At 44.1% G+C, this 21,507-nt stretch overlaps 1 protein-coding gene and 1 non-coding gene across 9 annotated transcripts in view; both read right to left on the bottom strand.

The window, feature by feature from the left end:
* Positions 1-21,507, bottom strand: part of VPS13D (vacuolar protein sorting 13 homolog D) — a 269,200-nt gene that overhangs the window by 3,902 nt on the left and 243,791 nt on the right. For all 8 annotated transcript variants that reach the window (XM_070474310.1, XM_020897781.2, XM_020897934.2 and 5 more), the window contains 2 exons: positions 11,776-11,907; positions 1,304-1,544 (listed from right to left, as the gene is read on the bottom strand). In XM_070474310.1, coding sequence (XP_070330411.1) covers positions 1,304-1,544; positions 11,776-11,907 — 373 coding nt within the window. The remainder of the gene's footprint in view (positions 1-1,303; positions 1,545-11,775; positions 11,908-21,507) is intronic.
* LOC139037602 (small nucleolar RNA ACA59) lies at positions 1,016-1,159 on the bottom strand. The gene has a single exon (XR_011490483.1). It is a non-coding gene; the product is annotated as a small nucleolar RNA ACA59 (small nucleolar RNA).

Here is a 21,507-nt window from a genome sequence, read left to right as displayed (position 1 = left end):
TGAGGATCAGCTGAGGTGAGAGCAAGTGAGAACAAAGATTTGGGACTCAAATCTAAAGTCTGCTGATGTTCAAAGCACACAAATGCCTTGAGGTCTTTCTTATGGTGCAAGCTTGCTTGCCTTGAAAGGGTGAAAGGGCAGCTGGGCAAGGCTCCCCACCTCCAAAAGGAACTTGTGGAAATACTCAGGCTTTTGGGTGTTAACTCAGTTAATCTACCAGTCCTAACCTAAGCCAGTGACCCCAGGGGAGCCCACACAAGCCAAACCAAACCCAAGCGCATTCCTGGGCAGGGAGAAGGTCAAGGGAGAGAGGCCCAATCAGGCTGGTTGCGGTTTCTGATCTGTAGAAAGACTGAGATAAGCAGGGCCATTCTGAATGGTATGTCATTCTTGAATGCAGGCTTGAAAATCCTAGCATTCCAGGTGAAAGATGAGCAGAGCTAACACCTGGGGTTCCTGAAAAGACTCCAAGTGAGAACATGGTTGGAGATGGGGTCCCCTCAAGTGGGCTTCTGCCGAGCTCTGAGCAGAAGCAGTGACCTGGTCCAGGCCACCAGCTCTGGTGCCTCGCAGGCACATGGCTTTGAACCCCAGCTCCTTCTGGTGTTGGCCAGATAACCCTGAACAAGCCACCTGTCATCACCAAGCCTTCTTACCAGTCAAGCGGGGAAAATAACAGTACAACATTAAATAATCTATAAGAATGCAGCCTGGCACTCAGAATCCAGCCTGACACATAGTAAGCCCTTAATGAATGTTGGTTATTAACAGGTTATTAACTGTTATATCTTGTAGCCTTTGGAGGCAAAGTGTAAATTTTGTCTATAAATATTTATTGAGCTTTTACCCTGGGTAGGGGCCTATGCTACATATTGCTTCTTGGTGCAGGAAATAAGTTAGCTTCCAATTATTCTAGAGGGGAAATTAGGAAGAAGCCAGCATGTGCTTTGACATCTTAGATCCGATGCACTGAAGAGGCCCATTTTAGGAATAAAATAGCCGCATGCATCATATCAGCTGGTCCTCACAGCTGCTCAGAGGCAGGAATCCTACCTACACTGTAAGGAGGGGAAACCAGGGCTCAAGTGTTGAGCAACCTGCCTAGGGTCAGCAGCGGTGAAGCTGGGAGGGCAGCACCAACCCATCCACCACACTGAGCACCTTCTGTCTGTGGGATTAAGAAGCAGGACCCCTGGGGATTCACAGCAGCCAGGCCTAAGCCTCATATGCTGCAACGCCTTTCCACTGAGAAGCATCAGCAGGGCAGTGGCGGGCCTGGGAGACGGGTCAGGTGTGCACTCACCATGGGCTTCTGGTGAGAAGGGCCTGGGATGGACACACCGCTGCTCGTGTTCACAGCCTTCTTGGTGACCTGCACATACACTTTCCCATGGTCTTTGGAGACGAGGCAGTGGTAGAGATCGTCATATTTGACCTCCAGGAAAATGGCCTCTCGGTCGACATAGTCCCCGCTTCTCAGGAAGTAGACGGCTTTGGAGGAGATGAGCACGCAGTAGCTGTCGATGTTCTCCACGGCGATGAAGCTGCGGAGGGAGAGGGGGAGTGAGGAGGGCACGCAGGACTTCGGGGCTGCTGCTCAAGGCAGGGCTGAGGTTCCATGTGGGCCCTGGTTTCTGGGGACTGACCTTACAGCTAAGCTCCCTCGCTCACTGCCCCACGGGCGGGTGACTCACCCACTCTGAGCCCCTGTCTCCTTGTCCGTCAGTTAGGAATAAAAGTGGCGTTGGCCTCTCAGGGCTGCTGCGAGGCCGGCATGCATAGCACAGGGGGGGCTTGATAAATAGGACCAACCGTTATCAATGAGAGAAAACAGTTTTCTGGCCTTTTCATAGGACGAGGCTTAGAGGAAGCCGTTAACAGTGCTTTGTTGGGCAAAAGAGAGGAAGAAAACACAATGCTTTGAAAGGTCCATTGATAAAGTAGCAGCTGAGAAGTTTCCCTGTGAAGGCAGGGTGGGGGAGGGACGGGGGTGATGGAGGTGGAAGTGGGGAGCGGGATTAAACGGGTCACCTAACTGGACGTGTGAGAGGATGCCATGCCTTCTCTATCTGCAAATCTACGTCTACTTCTTTTTTGTCATGGTTTTAATAAGAGGTCACCCAGTCTCAGCTCAACACCTTGAGGGACAGGGGACTGACTGGTGAAGCCACCGCCGCGTTCTCAGAGCTCCACGAGTTGTTAGGAAGTGTGCACTCTCAGGGAAAGCTATAATCCTGATTTTCATAACTCTCAGTCATCAATTCTGGAGGCTTCGGGGCCACTCGGGAAAAAAATAAAAGAAATCTCTTCTTCCCTGGAGCCGCGGATTTAAAGTGGGAATTTATGCGCGTCAAAGCTCTCAGCTGGGCTACAATGAAGAGCAGTGACCCTTGGAAATGGCTGTGACAGCCCTCCCAGGCCTGGCTGCCTCCACTGCCTCTTGTGACAGCCTTCCACAATGGAGCGGCCACTTCGGGGGACAGGGAAAGACGGCAGGAATACTAAGAGCTGACGACAGGCTGGCTGTCAGGCCCTGGCCCCCTGGGACCCAATGTCCTGAGAGGAATCGCCACATTGCAGTTGCTCAGAGCCACAGCTCCCCTGGAATGACTGGGGACTGGGTCCCAGGATGGCTTTGTTCTGGGGTCAGTGGTTGCCAAACTCTGATGGGACAGAGCAGACCTGCCTGCAGCTGGACAGGCTGGTTCTCTCTCCATCCCAAGTTGGCTCTAGGCCCCCGCTCACCTCTGGGCTCAGAGAGCCCCTGACTCTGAACACACCTCATCCCTCATCCCTTCTACCTCCTCCTCAAGTCTGAGGATTCATGAGCTCTAATTTCTCTCTGAAGCTTCCCCAGAAACGCTCAACCCCACCCCCACTTTTGAATGCTTCCTTGCTTACCTTCAAGAGCACTGCTAAGCACTGGTTTGTTCTCATTGTGTGTCCCGGATATGTATTCAGCTCTCTGGCTAGGCTGATGTACTCTTAAAGTCCACCCCTCAACCCCCGCCCATGTCTCCCTGAGCACCCACCACTGAGTCGGCCACCCCCTTAGCACTCACTAAAATTCTGCCTGGTTCCAGCTGCCATTTTAATTATAGCTTCACATGACAAAAAAATTGGGGTTTATTGTTCTGACTGGTTGGCAATGCCAAGAATGTAGACTTGTAAAGTCTCAATGCCAAAAGGAGAAATACCCAGCAGCTTTTGGTGTTCAGGCCACTCAGCAGAGAATTTCCCACATCCCAGGCGCGGATGGTGTCCAGGGGGCAGCAGCACTACTTAAAAAGGCCGAGTGAAATCTCAGTTAGCTGGTCCAGTGGAAGACAAGGTGAGAGAAAGAGACAGACAGAGACGAAAAAAGCTTCCTAACACAGAAAGGAAGGACTGGGGGCCGGTTGGAACTTGCCGGGAAACTAGCATAAAAACCAAAAATGGCCCAGGGCTTCTGAGCACAGGTGGGCCGGGCACGTGGTGACTGAGGCTGTAACAGGTTCTCAGGGGAGCTCCCCAGAGCCAGCCACCATGATTAGGGTGAGGGAAGGATGGGCATTAAAAAGTCCAGCATAGGAGGCAGAGCTTCTGTCCCATTGTCCGCGCCTCCCCTCTCCCATTTGGTGCCTGCTGATGCTGACATTTACGCACAGCCTCTAAGAGGGCTGAGGTCTTTCCATCGGGGCAGCTGCTCTGATACCCCTCACCTGGGTGGCTGACATTATTAGAGCTCTTTCCATAGTGGGCCTCTTTAAAACAGACTCCCTTCTAAGGGGTCACAGATGGTGCAAGTCTTCTGTCCAGCCAGCATGACTTCTGGGTGGAAGGGAGGAGGAAGCGTGGCTCTGAGCTGGGATGCCTGACTCAGAGCCACCCCACTCGGTGGAGGGGACACATGCTGAGCGGGCAGGGAGACCCACTGGGTGGGGCAGCTCCAGCAGGGCCAGCTGCTGTCTTTGTGGCTCAGTTTCTTCATCTGAGAGAGATGATGCTATCCGCCAGCTTCCACCACAAAGTCAGTAAATCCATGGCCAAAATTTAACATCAAAAGAATTCATGTCCATTAGAGAAATGTGAGGGGAGGATTTGTAAATCCACACATATCTCTCTTCTGTGAGCCCAGGAGCCCATTCATACCCTGAAGTTAATACAGACAGTAAGTTCTGGACATTTACATGACATGTTCTAGTTGTTTCAAACCAAAAGCAGATTGGAGCCAAGGGTATAACTGAGAGGAGAGGAGAGGGAGATAGTGGGGACTCAGCTGGAGCGCCAGGGTCACAGCCCTCGGTCTGAGCAAGAACCTGGACACCGACTTAGCCAACAGCCACCTCTCCCTCCATTTTCCTCTCAATGCTTCCCTGGAACTTTCACAACCAACAACTAACGCTTTGGGTTTCATCATAATAGCATACATTAAAACACATACAAAATCTAGAAACCACAACAAAGAAAAATTAAAACTGAGCTCCCGATTATGGGTCCCCTCCTGTAAGGGAGACCAACCCCAAATTTGTCATGGAGAGAGAGGAACCAAAACTCAATGGGCCAAGAGAAGCTGAACCCATGAGTGCTCCCAGCACTTCCCGTCCCATTCGCCGCCTGTCACTCCGTTGTCACAGCATGGCATCCCCCTCCCTGCCTGGCTGTCCCCTGCAGAAGGCCTGCGCCCCTTCCCTTTGTGTCACTTGAGAGGCGAAGGCCTCACACAAGCCAAGTCTAGACCACCCGCACTCTCCTCGCATTGCGTAGGCTGCTCCTGGCCCACAAATGACTGACCATTGCAAACCATTGTGGGATGACATGGGAAGGAAAGCCATGTGGCCTCAGGTGGACCCTGAGCATATCCTTCTACCCGCTGACTTGTCATTAACTCAGAAGGAGGGAGGGTGAAGAACTGTGACCAGAGACACACAGCCTCTGGGTGAGCCGCACCCTTCAAATACGGAGAACCAGAGAAGACATCTGGTGTTCTGTGGACGCTAGGAATGATTCTATAAAAAAAAAAAAAAAATTAGGATCTTTAGACTTTGGTTAAAAGTTTCACTTATAACTCTCCCTAAAGGAGAGAAAGAGGATGTTTTGACCTTGGGACCAACTTCAGAAAGTTTCTTCTCAGAGAAAGGAAGGCTATGACATGTGGCTTACACCACTCTCCAAGATGACAGGTTCTAATAGTGGGCGAGCCTGGCAAGGTTCACCGCTGCAGAAGCAGCTCCGCTACGATGAACAGCATCCCAGACCACAAACACCAAAGTCACTGTCCACAACGGCTTTAGCCCTCTCGCTCTGTGGCGGTAGTGATGTCGTTTCCAAGTACGATGGCCAGTGTGCCATGGGGCCCGGCCGATCCTCGGTGACAGCTGGCTCTGCCTATCACCAGCCCAAGGCTTGGCTCAGAGCTGTCTGCTGTCATGTGTAAAGTGAGGATCACCATACCTCCTCTGAGGGGCCACCGTGATGACTAGAACCAATCTACATGCCCAACCAGGGTGGCTGTTGTTATTTCTTTCTTCCGTTGACAACAGATGCCAAGTTATCCTGATCCTGTGGAGAAGGTCTCCTTGCGAGTCTACAAGTCCTCACTTCGGCAGGTTGGAGAAACGTGTGTCCCTCTAAGAGGCCACAGGGAAAGAGGTTCACGACCGACTGATTGCTCCTTAGAGGGAGAGAAATTTGCCAGTTGATTCAATTACCTTTTTCAACTGATTTTCTTTCTTTTTTTTCCCACTCTCTTGGGGTTTTGTTTGTTTTTGTTTTATCAACTCTATTAACATTTATATATCTGTATATTCCACACTTTACAGTCATTTCACAATCAGAAGAGTTGGGAGCTGTCTTATTCCAGCAGTGTCAATGATTATTGACAGATTATTTCCTGGTTTAGAAAATGCAAGCGATGAATTCTATCCCACTCCTCAAAATGTCTGATCTTTTTATTTTTGCTTTGAGATTGCATATATTACTTTACGGTTTTTATTTATAATTATATACTGTTAAATTAAATTTTACTGTTTATAAGAATTATAAACTATACTGTTATAATAATTATACTGTTTATAAAAATAAACAGTATAACCTGTGCTCAGATAAAAAAAGTTCTACCTTCTATTTCTATATGCAGTTTCTTAAGAAGGGTATATATATCAAATATTACAGTATGCATACAAAGGGGGCAAGAAAGAATTTTATTCTTGATTTTTTCTGTACTCTTTGAATTTCCTAATAACTGCATACATGAGTTTATTTCATCAAAAAGAGAAAAATTAATTTGGCCAGTGGGTTTATAGGCTATTTTTGTTTTCCTTTTTATACTTTCTTGAATTAAAAGAAAAAAAAGATCTCAATAAAGATTAAAAAAAAAAAGAGGAGGAGCAGAAAAACAGATAGAATTGAGTGCACAACCCAAAGGGACAAGGGTGTAGCCTGACTCGACTGAGATCAAGTGGCCCAGCGACACAGGGAGAGCCTTCAAGATGCTCCCTAGACTCCAGGGGCCTCCTGTGCGTGACTTTCAAGTTTCCCCCAAAGACAAGCACCACCTTCAAGGTCACATACAGGAACCCTGTCATTTGGAGTCATCTCCAGGTCCAGCTGCCCCTTGAGGATGCTTAGTTGTTGTTATTAATTCATTCCTTTTCTTCTTCTCTGTAAATAAACCCATGTATTTCTCTAAAGGATAAGGACTCTTTTTATTAGCACAGTCACAATACTAAAAAATAAAGAATAATTTTGAATAATTAAAAATGTCAAACATCTAGAAAGGCTCCTAATTTCTAATTAGAATAGGAACTCTTAACATTTATGGAACACACGTGTTGTGTTGTGTTGTGCTCAATCATGTCCAGCTCTTTGCGACCCCACGGACTGCAAGCCCACCAGGCTCCTCTGTCCATGCATGGGTTTTTCCAGGCAAGAATAACTGGAGTGGGTTGCCATTTCCTTCTCCAGGGGATCTTCCCGACCCAGGGATGGAACCTATGTCTCCTGCATTGGCAGGTGGATTCTTTACCTCTGCACAACCTACTGACACTCAAATAACTAATAATTTTGAATAATTAAAAACTTCAAACACCTAGAAAGGCTCCTAATCAGAAAGGACCCTCCTCTCCCCTTGTTGGCATTGTGGGGAGGCCCACAATTCCTTTCTAAGGATAATGTTGATTTTAAACGCATAAAATAAAATGCTTAGGATTACAAAGGAAATCAAATATATTTAAGTATATCTATCAAAATATTAAAACTGAGATAGAGAACTTAAAATCTTCTTTCTTTAAAGCACTGAATAATATCTTTAAAAAAAAACCTCACAAACATTATTTCCTAAAACTACATTTAAAAAAATATAATCAAGTTGTCAAATAAACTCAAGAAAACAGCATGTGAGGACAGCTACTCAGTTTTTGGAAAAGGTAAAGAACTACCCTAGTGCTTACATTGCTAGTATGTAATCTGGTCTGTGATGGTGTATTGGAAATAGGTACTTTTTTCTTCTTCTTTTAATGAAAATGAGGTGTCTGGCTACATACTAAACACCAGTTACAGAGAAAAATTAATGTAATCTAATATAACAAATTTTCCTTTACCATCATTTTAACCCAGAATACTATTTAAAAACCCAAATTAAGAAAAATGGAAAGTGATGGCAATTTTGCAACATATCAGAGTTAATACTGGATTCATTAGAAACTCAAGCCTTTACAGTGTACCAGACCTTAAATCATATGTCGGCAACTATCCTTTTAATACTAATTAATTGAGTAAAATAAAAAATTAAATGCAACTTGATCTGGGAGAACAAAGTTGAAGTAACCACAGCACTGTGGACTCTGTGGGGTTTTCACGGCATCGGGAAGTAATTACACAATATTTTCCAGAAGTGAAACAGTGAGTCTAACTGGAAAAAAATGTGGAAACATTTAGTTAGAACAGTAGAGCAAGGTATTAAAGATCCTTTTAAGGGGTTAACTCTGGAGGAAAATATGCAAATAATTAGGTCTTTAAGCATGTTTTTAATTAGGATTCTAGGATAAAAGTCAGAGGTATATTATGGTGCTCCTGTGCTTTTCCTGAAAACCCCTTTCTTGCAAAGTGATGCCTCCAATGTGAAGACCCAGCCTGACCACTGAGAACACTTCAGAGAAATATGTGCCAGGTTTCCCAATGACTTCTGCCTTGTACACTGCGGAAGACTACAGTCACGTGGCTCCTAAAGCGTACATGGGCAAGATTTAACACAAACTGGGGTAGCAACACATGGTTTTCATCTTAAGAGTCAGAAGTCATTCATGCCAACATCTTCTCTGAGTTCTTATGAATTCCAAGAGTTTCGTGAAATCTGTTTTACTGACTTCATTTTGATTCTGGCTTCCAGTTTTCCATGGCTCTATGCTCAATGCTTGTATTTCACTGGGAGCAATCCTATGTTAGCCATGCTACACAATTTCTCCTTATGTTTCTGGCATATATCATTGTATTGAAAATGAATTTCATGAGAACCAGACATGGTTTGACTTGAGGAAGGGTAAGCGAATGTGAAAGTTGCTCAGTCGTGTCTGACTCTTTGCGATCCCACGGACTATACAGCCCATGGAATTTTCTAGACCAGAGTACTGGAGTGGGTAGACTTTCCCTTCTCCAGAGGATCTTCCCAACCCAGGGATCGAACCCAGGTCTCCCACATTGCAGATGGATTCTTTGCCAGCCAAGCCACAAGAGAAGCCCAAAAATACTGGAATGGGTAGCCTATCCCTTCTCCAGCAGATCTTCCTGACCCAGGAATTGAACCAGGGTCTCCTGCATTGTAGGTAGATTCTTTATCAACTGAGCTATCAGGGAAGCCTGAGGAAGGGTGAGTGGGAGATAAAATTAAAAGCACAATGTACAATAACCATCCAACTCTCATTCATTCAGCAAATATCTGTTGAGTGCCTAATATGTGCCATCTACTGTTCCACGTACTGAGGATTCTTCAGTGAATGGATCAGATAGAAACTGAGGCCCTCATGGGGCTACCATGCTAGTAGACTCTGCACTGTGTCTCACTAGACCTGAGGAATAACTCTCTGAGCCTCCAATCCAAAGGTCAAAAGTTCCATCAGGAGAGTGTAAAAAGGGCAGGGATGGCACCAGATCCTCACCCAAGGAGGGCAGGAATATAAAGTCATTTCTGGAGTGAAACATGGGGGATTTTGGCTATTGGCATGATGGCCAGAGCTGAGGCTCGACTAAAAGAGTAGAGAGACATATGCTATGGACAGAATTATATCCCCACCAAGTTCCCATGTTGACAACCTCACCCCAGTGTGACTGACTGTATGGAGCATGGGAGGAATGAAGGTTAAATGAGGTCATAAGGCCCAGCAATTCCACTGCTGGACATACACCCCAAGGAAACCAGAATTGAAAGAGACACATGTACCCCAACGTTCATAGTAGCACTATTTACAACAGCCAGGACATGGAAGCGACCTAGATGTTCATCAGCAGATGAATGGATAAGGAAGTTATGGCACATATACACAGTGGAATATTACTCAGTCATAAAAAGGAACACATTTGAGTCAGTTCTAATGAGGCGGATAAAAATGGAGCTTATTATACAGTGAAGTCAGTCAAAAGGAGAAAGACAAATACTGTATATTAATGCATATGCATGGAATTTAAAGAGATGGTAATGACGATTCTACATGCAGGGCAGCAAGGAGACACAGATGTAAAGAACAGACTTTGGGACTCAGTGGGAGATGGCGAGGGTGGGATGATTTGAGAGAACGGCATTGAAACATGTACATCACCATATGTAAAACAGACGACCAGTGTAGGTTCAATGCATGCAGCAGGGCACCCAAAGCCAGTGCTCTGGGACAACCCAGAGGGGTGGGAGGGGAGGGTGATGGAAGGGGGTCTCAGGATGGGGGTGACACATGCATACTGGTGACTGATTCATCTTAATGTACGGCAGAAACCGTCACAACACTGTAAAGTAATTATCCTCCAATTAAAATAAATAATTTAAAAAATAAAGGTTCTTTTTTTCTCTTAATGAGGTCATAAGGGTGGGGCCCTGATTCTCTACGATTAGTGTCTTTATAGGAGCCATCAGAGATCTGGCTCAGCCTTTCTCTGCATATGAGGACACAGCTAGAAGGTGGCCATTTGCAAGCTGGAAAGACAGCCTTCACCAGGAACCAAATCAGTTGGCACCTTGATCTTGGACTTCCCAGCTTCAATACTACAACAAACAACTTTCTGTTGTTTAAGCCACTTGGTCTGTGGTATTTGGTTTTTGGCAGCCTGAGCTGACTACAATAATGTCATACATCTCCATCACTGAGAGACCTTCCAGTAACAAAGGGAGTTTGAGTTATAAAAAACCACACACTGGAAGATGCCTTCCTATGCAGTAAGCAACACATGAATTCTGGATTTGACTTTTGATATTCGCATTCAAATACTGCTACAAAACTATGAGATGAAGTCAGCTTAACACATTGGTAACAATGACACTGAAGGCTCTTTTAAGAGCTAACCTCTACTTCAGATACCCTTTCATCAACCAAAATAAAAAAAAAACAAAAAACCCCTCATGATCCTCTAAACCCTCCTTACCTTATTTATTTTGAGATAAATAAACATTCAAAGAAATTAAACTAGCATTTTGATACTTATTAGGGCAGGACTAACTGCTTTCTTTGGACTGGTGATTCTAGCATCTATTTAGGTTACAGAGCATTTTATGTTAAAAGGGTCTCTGAAGAATATTGCAAAACAGTGATATACTGAATTCTACCATATCAACTGGAGAAGACACTTGAGAGTCCCTTGGATTACAAGGAGATCAAATCAGTCAACCCTAAAGGAAATCAACCCTGAATATTCATTGGAAGGGCTGAGGCTGAAGCTGAAACTCCAATACTTTGACCACCTAACATGAAGAGCCGACTCATTGGAAGAGACCCTGATACTGGGAAAGATTGAGGGTAAGAGGAGAAGGGGACAACAGAGGATGAGATGGTTAGACAGCAAGCTCACTGACTCAATGGACATGAGTTTGAGCAAAATCCAGGAGATAGTGGAGGACAGAAGGGCCTGATGTGCTGCCGTCCATGGAGTCACAAAGAGTCGGATATGAGTTAGTGATTCTACACAACAAACATACCAATTAGGAAAAACTTCACTAACTGAAATTATAACAACATCTTAAGTATATAAGGCTCCACATTCAAGAAGAGCCAAACAACCTTAAGAACATTGCATTTCCAAAATTTTCAGATACTAGTTGTCTATTATTTGTTAATATGTTTTGTTTTAATATGCATTCTTCCACCAACAACAGCACACCAAAGTTTAGGAAAATTTTACAGGGCAAAAAAATCTTTGGATTGAGAACATTTTATCTTCTCTCTTTGAACTAATTAGAAAGAGAATGCCAACATTAAGGTCCTGCTGTGGAATTCAGTTTGAGAACCACTGTTACATCTAAATGTATAAAACATCTGGGCTTGGGACTTTCCTGGCAGTCCAGTGACTAGGACTCCTTGCTTTCAATGCAGGGGGCATGGGTTCAATCCCCTGTTGGGGAACTAGGATCCTACATGCTGTCTGGCGTGGCAGGAGAACAAAACAAAACAAAAACCCATCTGGGCCAAGGAATCTCTGACCAGTTCCCAGGCCTCAGAGTCATTATGATACTCAGAAATGGACAGAAACTTAAGACTCAGAGACAGAGAAGATGACCTGGTGAACCATAAGGGCTGGTTTCCCACGGATGCAACTCACAATTCATCCTGTATGTTGTCTGTCAGTTTGAAGAGCTGCTCCTGGCCCTCTGCCTGGCTCTCCGAGTAGCGGGGAAGCAGGCCCTGGGGCCCTGTGCAGCAGCGTGGCTTCCGTACCCTCTGTGCTTGAGTCCTAAGGTGGGAAGGTGGACAGAAAAGCAAAAAGGTTACGTGTTAATGCTGAAATGACTTCCCTTCCATCCTCGTCTAAGATAAAAATGCCACTTCATACAGGACATGCTCTAAATCTGCTGACCAGCATTAAACCCACACTCAGTATCCCTTGTGAATGCACTTGAAGAAAGTGATTAAAATCTCCAGGTTTGAATAAGAACTTCACCGTTGCCATTTCCTAGACATGTGATCATGGGCAAGTCAGTTCACTTCTTCAATCCCCAGTTCTAGTTCTCTCTGTAAAACAGGAGGGCAGTACCTACCCTGCAGGATGGCTGCAAGGATCAAACAAAACGATGCCCACCAAGCCTGGGCTGGACAGAATGTGGGCTTTCTGCCAACGGTGACTCTTGCCACTGCTATTATTATTGAACTTCCACTGGGTCACCCTCTATATTTCTAGGGATCTCTGGAGAGACACCTCTAGACTTGGAAAAGGTCAGGAAGAAGAGTGAGAGGCTTTGGCCGTGAGTGAGAACACACCAGGCTCCTCATCTTCCAGGAGGAGCTCAGCTGCCTGGTGTTGGGGGACGGACACGGGCATCACAGGAGGGAGGAAAGAGGCTCCGTGGACCAGTCCCAGGCCACAGGCTGGGCTCTAACTCACAGTCTTCAGCTGTTGGTTGCCCAGAGGAATCTGCTTTGCTATGGCTTTCAGGGCAGGCTGGTGTTGTCTTTTTCCACAAACCATATACAGGGTAATTGATAAGTACTTTCTGGTGTTTTCCTAGAAACAGGAGTCCATATTTGTCTTGGAAAGGCTGTGCATATTTCAGATGACTGATAAGAGTGTGCCTGGTCTGTCCTCGGCCTTGTACTTGGTGTACTTTTCATTATTTGTTCCTGGATTCCAGTGAAGCAAAACACCCCTCTCTAGACACATCTAAATGAGAGGCCGAGGCTTGCCACTCCTGAATCATGAACTAAGAGACTTACTTGCAGGGCCAGGAAAGTGCCTGGTGGGCAAATCAGGGTAAAAAAACAGGGACAGAAACAGAAATCTGCCACAGGCCACACCATGGGTGAGATGGAAAGATGGGACAACTCAAAGCCCTCCTGGGCCCACGTCAACACTCCGCCTACCAGGCCACATGGTCTCAAGCACCATACCTGGGTAATGCTTGATTTGGGCTTGGAAGCCAGAAATCCAGTGATTAATTTTATAAAAAGTTCAGTAAAAAGGATACCCCAAGGATACTACTACTAATTGTGTTCTCCGAGTGAGACTAAAAAGAAGTTCTGATCATCTGCAATAAGGGAATGGGTAAAAAAAAACAAACAAACCACCCTATTTTATTTACATGATATAGTCACACACTCCTGCTGCGCACAGTCTCAATTCCTTCTTTAAGACAGAGGCACACCGCTGGCTATTTAGATCCCAACAACTGACTGAAGGGGGCTTCCCAGGTGACTCAGCGGTAAAGAATCTGCCTGCCAACGAAGGAGACACAGGAGACGAGGGTTCGATCCCTGGGTTAGGAAGATCCCCTGGAGAAGGAAATGGCAACCCACTCCAGTATTCTTGCCTGGAAAATCCCACGGACAGAGGAACCTGGCAGGCTGCAGTCCATGGGGTCACAAAGAGTCACACACAAACTGAGTGACTGAGCATGCAACTGACTGAAAATATGGAGGGTGGCAGAGAGGGCTGCCATCAACCCTCAGAGAGAAGTCTGACAACTGTTGTAAGGATGCTGGCAAAACACTGCGTGGGAGAGAAACCAGGGGAAGGAGTGAGGAGTGCTTTTCCAGGTAGCTGAGTTCTGTTCTTATCTCCTGGTCCAGTGAAATATCTACCGTCATTTCAAACACTCTCTAGGACAGGCTAAAAACATATCTTTTCCTCAAGTCAGGCTTACTATCCTATCAACCCTGAAGCTCTTGGAAGAGGCCTGGGTGCTGTGGCCAAAGCCCAAAGGCCCTCAGGAGGCCTGCCAAGCCTGCTTCTCTACGTCTTCCAATGTAAGGCTGCATCCTGACTCCTCTCCCTACGTCCTCCTGGATCTACTGGGAGGTTTGAAGGCGCAACTTTCACATGTGCCCCAAATCTCTCTTTCTCTATTGCTCTTGTAACTGACAAATGATCTCTGGATTTGGAATGGATTGCGCCAATAGTTTTCTAACTTATTCTTTCTGTTTCCACTCCTGTCCTCCTCACAGCAAGTTGTTTCAAAAACAAGTCAGGTTAAGTTGGCCATGAACTCAAAATACATTTGCTTCACATCCCACTTAAATAAAATATTTGCTTATTGCTTGGCTCTCCACCTGGAATGTAAGCTCCATGAGAGGAGGGATTTTGTTTCATTCCTGGATTCATCATAGAGAAGCAGCAGTATTAGCTGAATAGATGAATGAAGGCATTTGGAGGTGGGGGTGGGAAGAGGTATAAAGGCCACTTTGATTACTGAGCTAAAAACGAGAGGTGATATGCAAACTTTGCTGAAGAGATTATAGACCATGAATGCTGAGCTTTGAAAGCCAACAAAATTAAAGCAAAATATGAACCAGCTCAAATCCCAACTTCCTGAGGGAAAGGTCAAGGGTGTATCTGGCCAGTCAACTAGTCAAAACAAAGAAGGTACATGAAGGCAGAGACGTGACAGTAACATCTCTGTTGACACATGTTTTCCTTAGAAGAAAAATTCTTTTCATGAGTACCCAAAGCGGGGGAAAAACATGCTACCAAGGAGGAGAAAACTCAGTGAAGTCCTGCCCTCCTCGGGTGAGATCCGAGAAGCCAGAGCAGGCAAGGAGAGGTGGTCCGTTTCTGGATCTGCGCTCCTGAGAACCACATCCCAAAATAACGACCACAGAACAGTTGTAAATGTAAGTAAGCAGACCTCTATTGTCACCAAATAGCTCTCTGGTGCCTACAGATGGTCTTGACTCCCTCCACACCTTCCCCAGAGTTCTGTGATCCAGTCTTCCCTCTACGTCCAGTATGTTATCTTCTAACTTTCGAACTCTAAACCCACCCAAAAATAAATAAATAAATAAATTAATTAATTAAAAAAAAGAAAAAAGAAAATAAATAAAAGACCCACCCAAATGCCAGAGTTGTTCCCTCATGGGTATGCGTTGCCTGTTTGTTAAGTTTTCTTATCTGTCTCCCCAACAGGCTGCAAACTATCTTCCCATTTCCAAGGTCCTCACTCCGGGATCAACCAAACACCAAGGGAAGGTTGGAGGGAGTGTTCAGATCCTGCTGCCTGGAGCTGCTTGCTGTGGCATTCAAGTCTCACTGTCCGCACAGACATAGGAGGGAGCTCAAATTTGCTGTAAGAGGACACGGAGTCACCCTGTGGTCTCATGAAGGTCCCTTTCAGACGGGGTGATCTAGACGTACTCTTAGTAGAAACAGAGATGGATTAAAGGAATTCTTCCCATAGTCCCCTACTTCCTTATCATTGCTGTTAAGTGAGAGAGGATTCCTACTTCTCTGAAACTGAACTAAAGTGTTAACCTCCTGAGGTCCAAGTTGGGAAGCGGGGGAATGGAGGAGTTAAAACCATTTGCATGTGAACAAATTTAGTTACAGACTTCAGCCAACAGAAAGTTTAAAGAGACATTCTTTAGTGCAGGCCCTCATGTGTTATGGAAACTGCTTTTTTCATATATTGACCGTGGCACTAAAAATTCGAGTATAACCCTTTGAGATCAGGATGACTGTACATGGCACAATCCTAAATCCGTTCACTCTGGGATTCACGAATATAGTTCAGTTCAGTTCAGTCGCTCAGTCATGTCTGACTCTTTGTGACTCCATGGACTGCAGCACGCCAGGCTTCCCTGTCCATCAACAACTCCTGGAGCCTGCTCAAACTCATGTCCATCTAGTCAGTGATGCTACCCAACCATCTCATCCTCTTGTTGTCCCCTTCTCCTCCTGGCTTCAATCTTTCCTACCATCAGGGTCTTTTCAAATGAGTCAGTTCTTTGTATTAGGTTGCCAAAGTATTGGCGTTTCAGCTTCAGCATCAGTCTTTCCAGTGAATATTCAAAACTGATTTCCTTTAGAATGGACTGGCTTGATCTCCTTGCAGTCCAAGGGACTCTCAAGAGTCTTCTCCAACACCACAGTTCAAAAGCATCAATTCTTCAGCACTCAGCTTCCTTTAGAGTCTAACTCTCACATCCATACATGACTACTGGAAAAACTGTAGCTTTGACTAGATGGACCTTTGTCGGCAAAGTAGTCTCTGCTTTTTAATATGCTGTCTAGGTTGGTCATAGTTTTTCTTCCAAGGAGCAAGCGTTTTTTAATTTCATGGCTGCAGTCACCATCTGCAGTGATTGTGGAGCCCAAGAAAATAAAGTCTCTCAGTTTCCATTGTTTCCCCATTGATTTGCCATGAAGTGATGGGATCAAATGCCATGATCTTTGTTTTTTGAATGTTGAGTTTTAAGCCAGCTTTTTCACTTTCCTCTTTCACGTTCATCAAGAGGCTCTTCAGTTCCTCTTCACTTTCTGCCATAAGGGTGGTGTCATCTGCATATTTGGGGTTATTGATATTTCTCCCGTCAATCTTGGATTTTAGCTTGTGCTTCATCCAGCCCGGCATTTCACATGATGCACTCTGCAATATAAGTTAAATAAGCAGGGTGAAAATATACAGCCTTAGACCAATTTGGAACCAGTCCGTTGTTCCATGTCCGGTTCTAACTGTTGCTTCTTGGCCTGCATACAGATCTCAGGAGGAAGGTAAGGTGGTCTGGTATTTCCATCTCTTGAAGAATTTTTCACAGTTGTGATCCACACAAAGGATTTAGCATAGTCAATGAAACAGAAGTGGATGCTTTTCTGGAACTCTCTTGCTTTTTTGATGATCCAACAGATGTTGGCAATTTGATCTCTGGTTCCTCTGCCTTTTCTAAATCCAATTTGAAAGTCTGTGTGTTAATTTTATATCCTGCAACTTGACTGTATTTTGTAGCTTATATTTTGTAGTGTGTTTAGGTGACCTAACTGTATAGAGGATCATTCTTCTGGGATCAGGGAGTTTCAGTAATTCCTTTTCCAGTCCTGTGGCCTTTTATTTTATTTGCTGTATTGCTGTGGCAAACACTTTCCAAACGTCATTTGGATAAATAGTGTGAGATGATCACCCTTTGCTTTGTTCATATGATTTCAAAGGCGAATGATGCATCAGATTTTCTCTCCATAGGAGTGATCATCTTGGGTTTTGGTCATGAATAGTTTTTGTATGTTGTTGTGTATTTTCCCTTTCTATTCGTCTGCTTCTAGTTAGTTCATACTATGGTCCTTTTGGCCATTTTGCAAAAGTTTCCTGATCTCTAATATTTCTATGGTCTTCATCTTTCAATTTGTTATTGTTCTGTATTTACTCTGATTGATTTCAGGGGGCTTTTAATATCCTTTATTCTGGGAAACTCTGATTCAGATGATATGATTTTTTTTTTGTTTGTTTGATTCTGTTCTTTTTGTCAGTTTTGCAAGCTTCTCAGACAATCATTTGTCTGCTTTTTTGCATTTTTTTCTTGGAATTGGGTGATCACTGGGCCTATAAATGTTCAGGAATCTAACCTTCTTCTGCGATGTTTCTCAGGTTTAATAAGACCAGTTTAAGTCACTTCTATTTGGTTCAGAGTATGTTCAGCTTAAGCATCTGAGACGGGCTTTTGTTTGTTGAAACTGATTCGATAGACCATGCTTTGATCATTTGTTTAGGACCACTATTCATCACTGGTTTTATTTATTTTAAAATATAACATCTGTGAAACCCATTTCTTTGCAATAACTCCATTGTTGTAACTTGCAAGACTGCTGGTGTAGTCTCTTAGTCCTTGTATTTCAGTGTTGCCCTCTGATCTGGATACTCTCATTTTCTATTCTAATTTGTTATTTGGTTCCTCTCCCTTTGTTTCTTAATGAGTCTTGCTAATGGTTTGTCAATTTTGTTAATTTTTTCAAAAAACCAGCTTTTAGCTTTGTTAATTTTTGCTATGGTCTCTTTAGTTTCTTTTGCATTTATTTCTGCCCTAATTTTTAAGATTTCTTTCCTTCTACTAACCCTGGGGTTCTTCATTTCTTCTTCCTCTAGTTGCTTTAGGTATAGAGTTAGGTTATTTATTTGACTTTTTTCTTGTTTCTTGAGGTAGGCCTGTAATGCTATGAATCTTCCCCTTAGCACTGCTTTTACAGTGTCCCATAGGTTTTGGGTTGTTGTGTTATCATTTTCATTCATTTCTATGCATATTTTGATTTCTTTTTTGATTTCTTCTACGATTTGTTGGTTATTCAGAAGCGTGTTGTTTAGCCTCCATATGTTTGAATTTTTAATAATTTTTTTCCTGTAATTGAGATCTAATCTTACTGCACTGTGGTCAGAAAAGATGACTGGAATGATTTCAATCTTTTTGAATTTACCAAGACTAGATTTATGGCCCAGGATGTGATCTATTCTGGAGAAGGTTCCGTGTGCACTTGAGAAAAAGGTGAAGTTGATTGTTTTGGGGTGAAACGTCCTATAGATGTCAATTAGGTCTAGCTGGTCCATTGTGTCCGTTAAAGTTTGTGTTTCCTTGTTCATTTTCTGTTTAGTTGATCTATCCATAGTTGTGAGTGGGGTATTAAAGTCTCCTACTATTATTGTGTTACTATTAATTTCCTCTTTCATACTCGTTAGCGTTTGCCTTACATATTGTGGTGCTCCTATGTTGGGTGCATATATATTTATAATTGTTATATCTTCTTCTTGGATTGATCCTTTGATCAGCAGACGAATGGATGAGGAAGCTGTGGTACATATACACCATGGAATACTACTCAGCCATTAAAAAGAATTCATTTGAATCAGTTCTAATGAGATGGATGAAACTGGAGCCCATTATACAGAGCGAAGTAAGCCAGAAAGATAAAGACCATTACAGTATACTAACACATATATATGGACTTTAGAAAGATGGTAACGATAACCCTATGTGCAAAACAGAAAAAGAGACTCAGATGTATGGAACAGACTTGTGGACTCTGGGAGAAGGAGAGGGTGGGATGTTTCAGAAGAACAGCATTGAAACATGTATATTATCTAGGGTGAAACGGATAACCAGCTCAGGTTGGGTACATGAGACAAGTGCTCGGGCCTGGTGCACTGGGAAGACCCAGAGGGATCGGGTGGAGAGGGAGGTGGGAGGGGGGACTGGGATGGGGAATACATGTAAATCCATGGCTAATTCATATCAATGTATAACAAAAACTACTGTAATGATGTAAAGTAATTAGCCTCCAACTAATAAAAATTAAAAAAAAAAAAAAAAAAGAAAGTCTGGAAGTTCAAATACTATTGAAGCCTGGCTTGGAGAATTTTGAGCATTACTTTGCTAGTGTGTGAGATGAGCGCAACTGTGCTATAGTTGGAACATTCTTTGGCATTGCCTTTCATTGGGATTGGAGTGAAAATTGACCTTTTCCAGTCCTGTGGCCATTGTTGGGTTTTCCAAATTTGCTGGCATATTGAGTGCAGCACTTTCACAGCGTCATCTTTTAGGATTTAAAATAGCTCAGCTGGAATTCCATCACCTCCACTAGCTTTGTTCATAGTGATGCTTCCTAAGGCCCACTTGACCTCGCACTCCAGGATTTCTGGCTCTAGGTGAGTGATCATACCATCATGGTTATCTGGGTCATGAAAATGTTTTTTGTATAGTTCTGTGTATTCTTGCCACCTCTTCTTAATATCGTCTGCTTCTATTAGGTTCATACTGTTTCTGTCCTTTATTGTGCCCATCTTTGCATGAAATGTTTCCTTGGTATCTCTAATTTTCTTGGGATCTCCAGTCTTTCCCATTCTATTGTTTCCCTGTATTTCTCTGCATTGATCACTCAGGAAGGCTTTCTTATCTCTCCTTGTTATTCTTTGGAACTCTGCATTCAGATGGATATATTTTTCCTTTTCTCCTTTGCCTTTTGCTTCTCTTCTTTTCTCAGCTATTTGTAAGGCTTCCTCAGACAATCATTTTGCCTTTTTGCATTTCTTTATCTTGGGGATGGTTTTGATCACTGCCTCCCATATAATGTCACGAACCTCCGAACCTCCGTCCACTGTTCTTCAGTGGTGTTCAAAAAAACCACTGTTAAGTCACTGTTTCTGAGTCACTCGCCTGTATGTTCCCATGAGCTTATTAGCATCTGGAAGGAAAGGACTCCATTCTTTTTGTTTGAAACTGGACTTCTGGACTAGACACATCATTATCCTCAGTTTAGGGCCCACTATCATCACTGGCTTTTTATTTATTTTAAATGACATAATAAACATCTGTGAAACCACTATCCCTTGTGCAAAAACCCCATTGTCTGACCATAACTTGAATCTATCTGTGTGGTCCTCTCCCTCCCCGTCCCTTGCTCCTTTTCCTCTTCTATCTGAGCCACTACTCTCTATCTTGCACTTACCATTCCTTTACTTTCCTTCTGCACGGAGTCTTATCACATTTCAAAGTATGCTCTGGTATAGTCTTGTTACATTTTCTGGTTTTCATTGTTTGGGGCTTCTGAGAAAGGATGGCACTACCTTTTTATGTTTGCAGACTTACTTCTTCCTCCCTCCTTGAAGTCCTATTGTAAAGATTCAGTCATTCTTCTGTGTGCAGCTATAATTCAGTTATTGTACTGGCTTATAACCATTCCGCTGTATGAATACACCATCACTCATCCAGCTTCCTGCTGACGGCACATGGAGTACTTCCAGGTTTCCTACTGCAACAATGCTGCTGTGTCCACTCCTATACCTGTCTCCTGGTGAACCCTGACGAGAGTTTCTTTGGGTACATACTTAGGAGCTGTTTGCTAGACCACAGGGCATGAATGTGCAGCTAACAAGATAATTCAAACTGTTTTCAGAGAGGCTGAAGCAATTTACACTCCCATCAGCAATGCACTTCAGAGAGCCTAGTAATCTGTATCCTTTCCAGCACTTGGTACTGTCCAGGATAGCACTATCCAGCACACAGCCACTGGCCACGTGTGGCTACTGACACTTGAAATGTGGCCAGTGTGACTGAGGAACTGAATTTAAATTTTTTCATTTAAATGTAAATTTAATGGTGTATTAGATAGCACTGGTCTAGCTTCTAACATTTTTTGCTGCTTGAATGGGTTTCAAATAGCATCTTGTCTTCTCATGCCCATCTTCCCCTTTCAACCTACAGCATAAGGGATTCCATTAAGAAAAGAGGCGCAGAGGTGGAGGCCGCCCACAGGTGCCAGAGCAGAAAGATCAGCCTCCGGGCTCTCCTGCCCGTCAGGGCTGGGACATCCTCGGACTGTCCTCTGGCTTCCCCGCTCACCATCACCTTCGCTGACAAGACATGGTGCCTCTTAGGCAGGGTCTTGGTACCACCATCCTGGGGTTAACGAGTCATTCAACAAGAGGTGGCACAACTCCACCCACTCACCTCTCATGAGGGGATGGCGTCTCTCACTGACAAACACTTCATGGAGAAGAAAGCTTACAGCGCGAGCTGGCTTAGTGCAAAGGCAGCAGCTCTGCCTCCACAAACCTTTGTTTAGCCCAAGGGCAGCGGTGCACTTAATTGC

This window comes from Odocoileus virginianus, chromosome 11, assembly GCF_023699985.2.
Source record: "Odocoileus virginianus isolate 20LAN1187 ecotype Illinois chromosome 11, Ovbor_1.2, whole genome shotgun sequence".
Lineage (NCBI taxonomy): Eukaryota > Metazoa > Chordata > Mammalia > Artiodactyla > Cervidae > Odocoileus > Odocoileus virginianus.
Note: the sequence above shows the minus strand (reverse complement) of the source record. Positions and strands in the feature narration are given on the sequence as shown.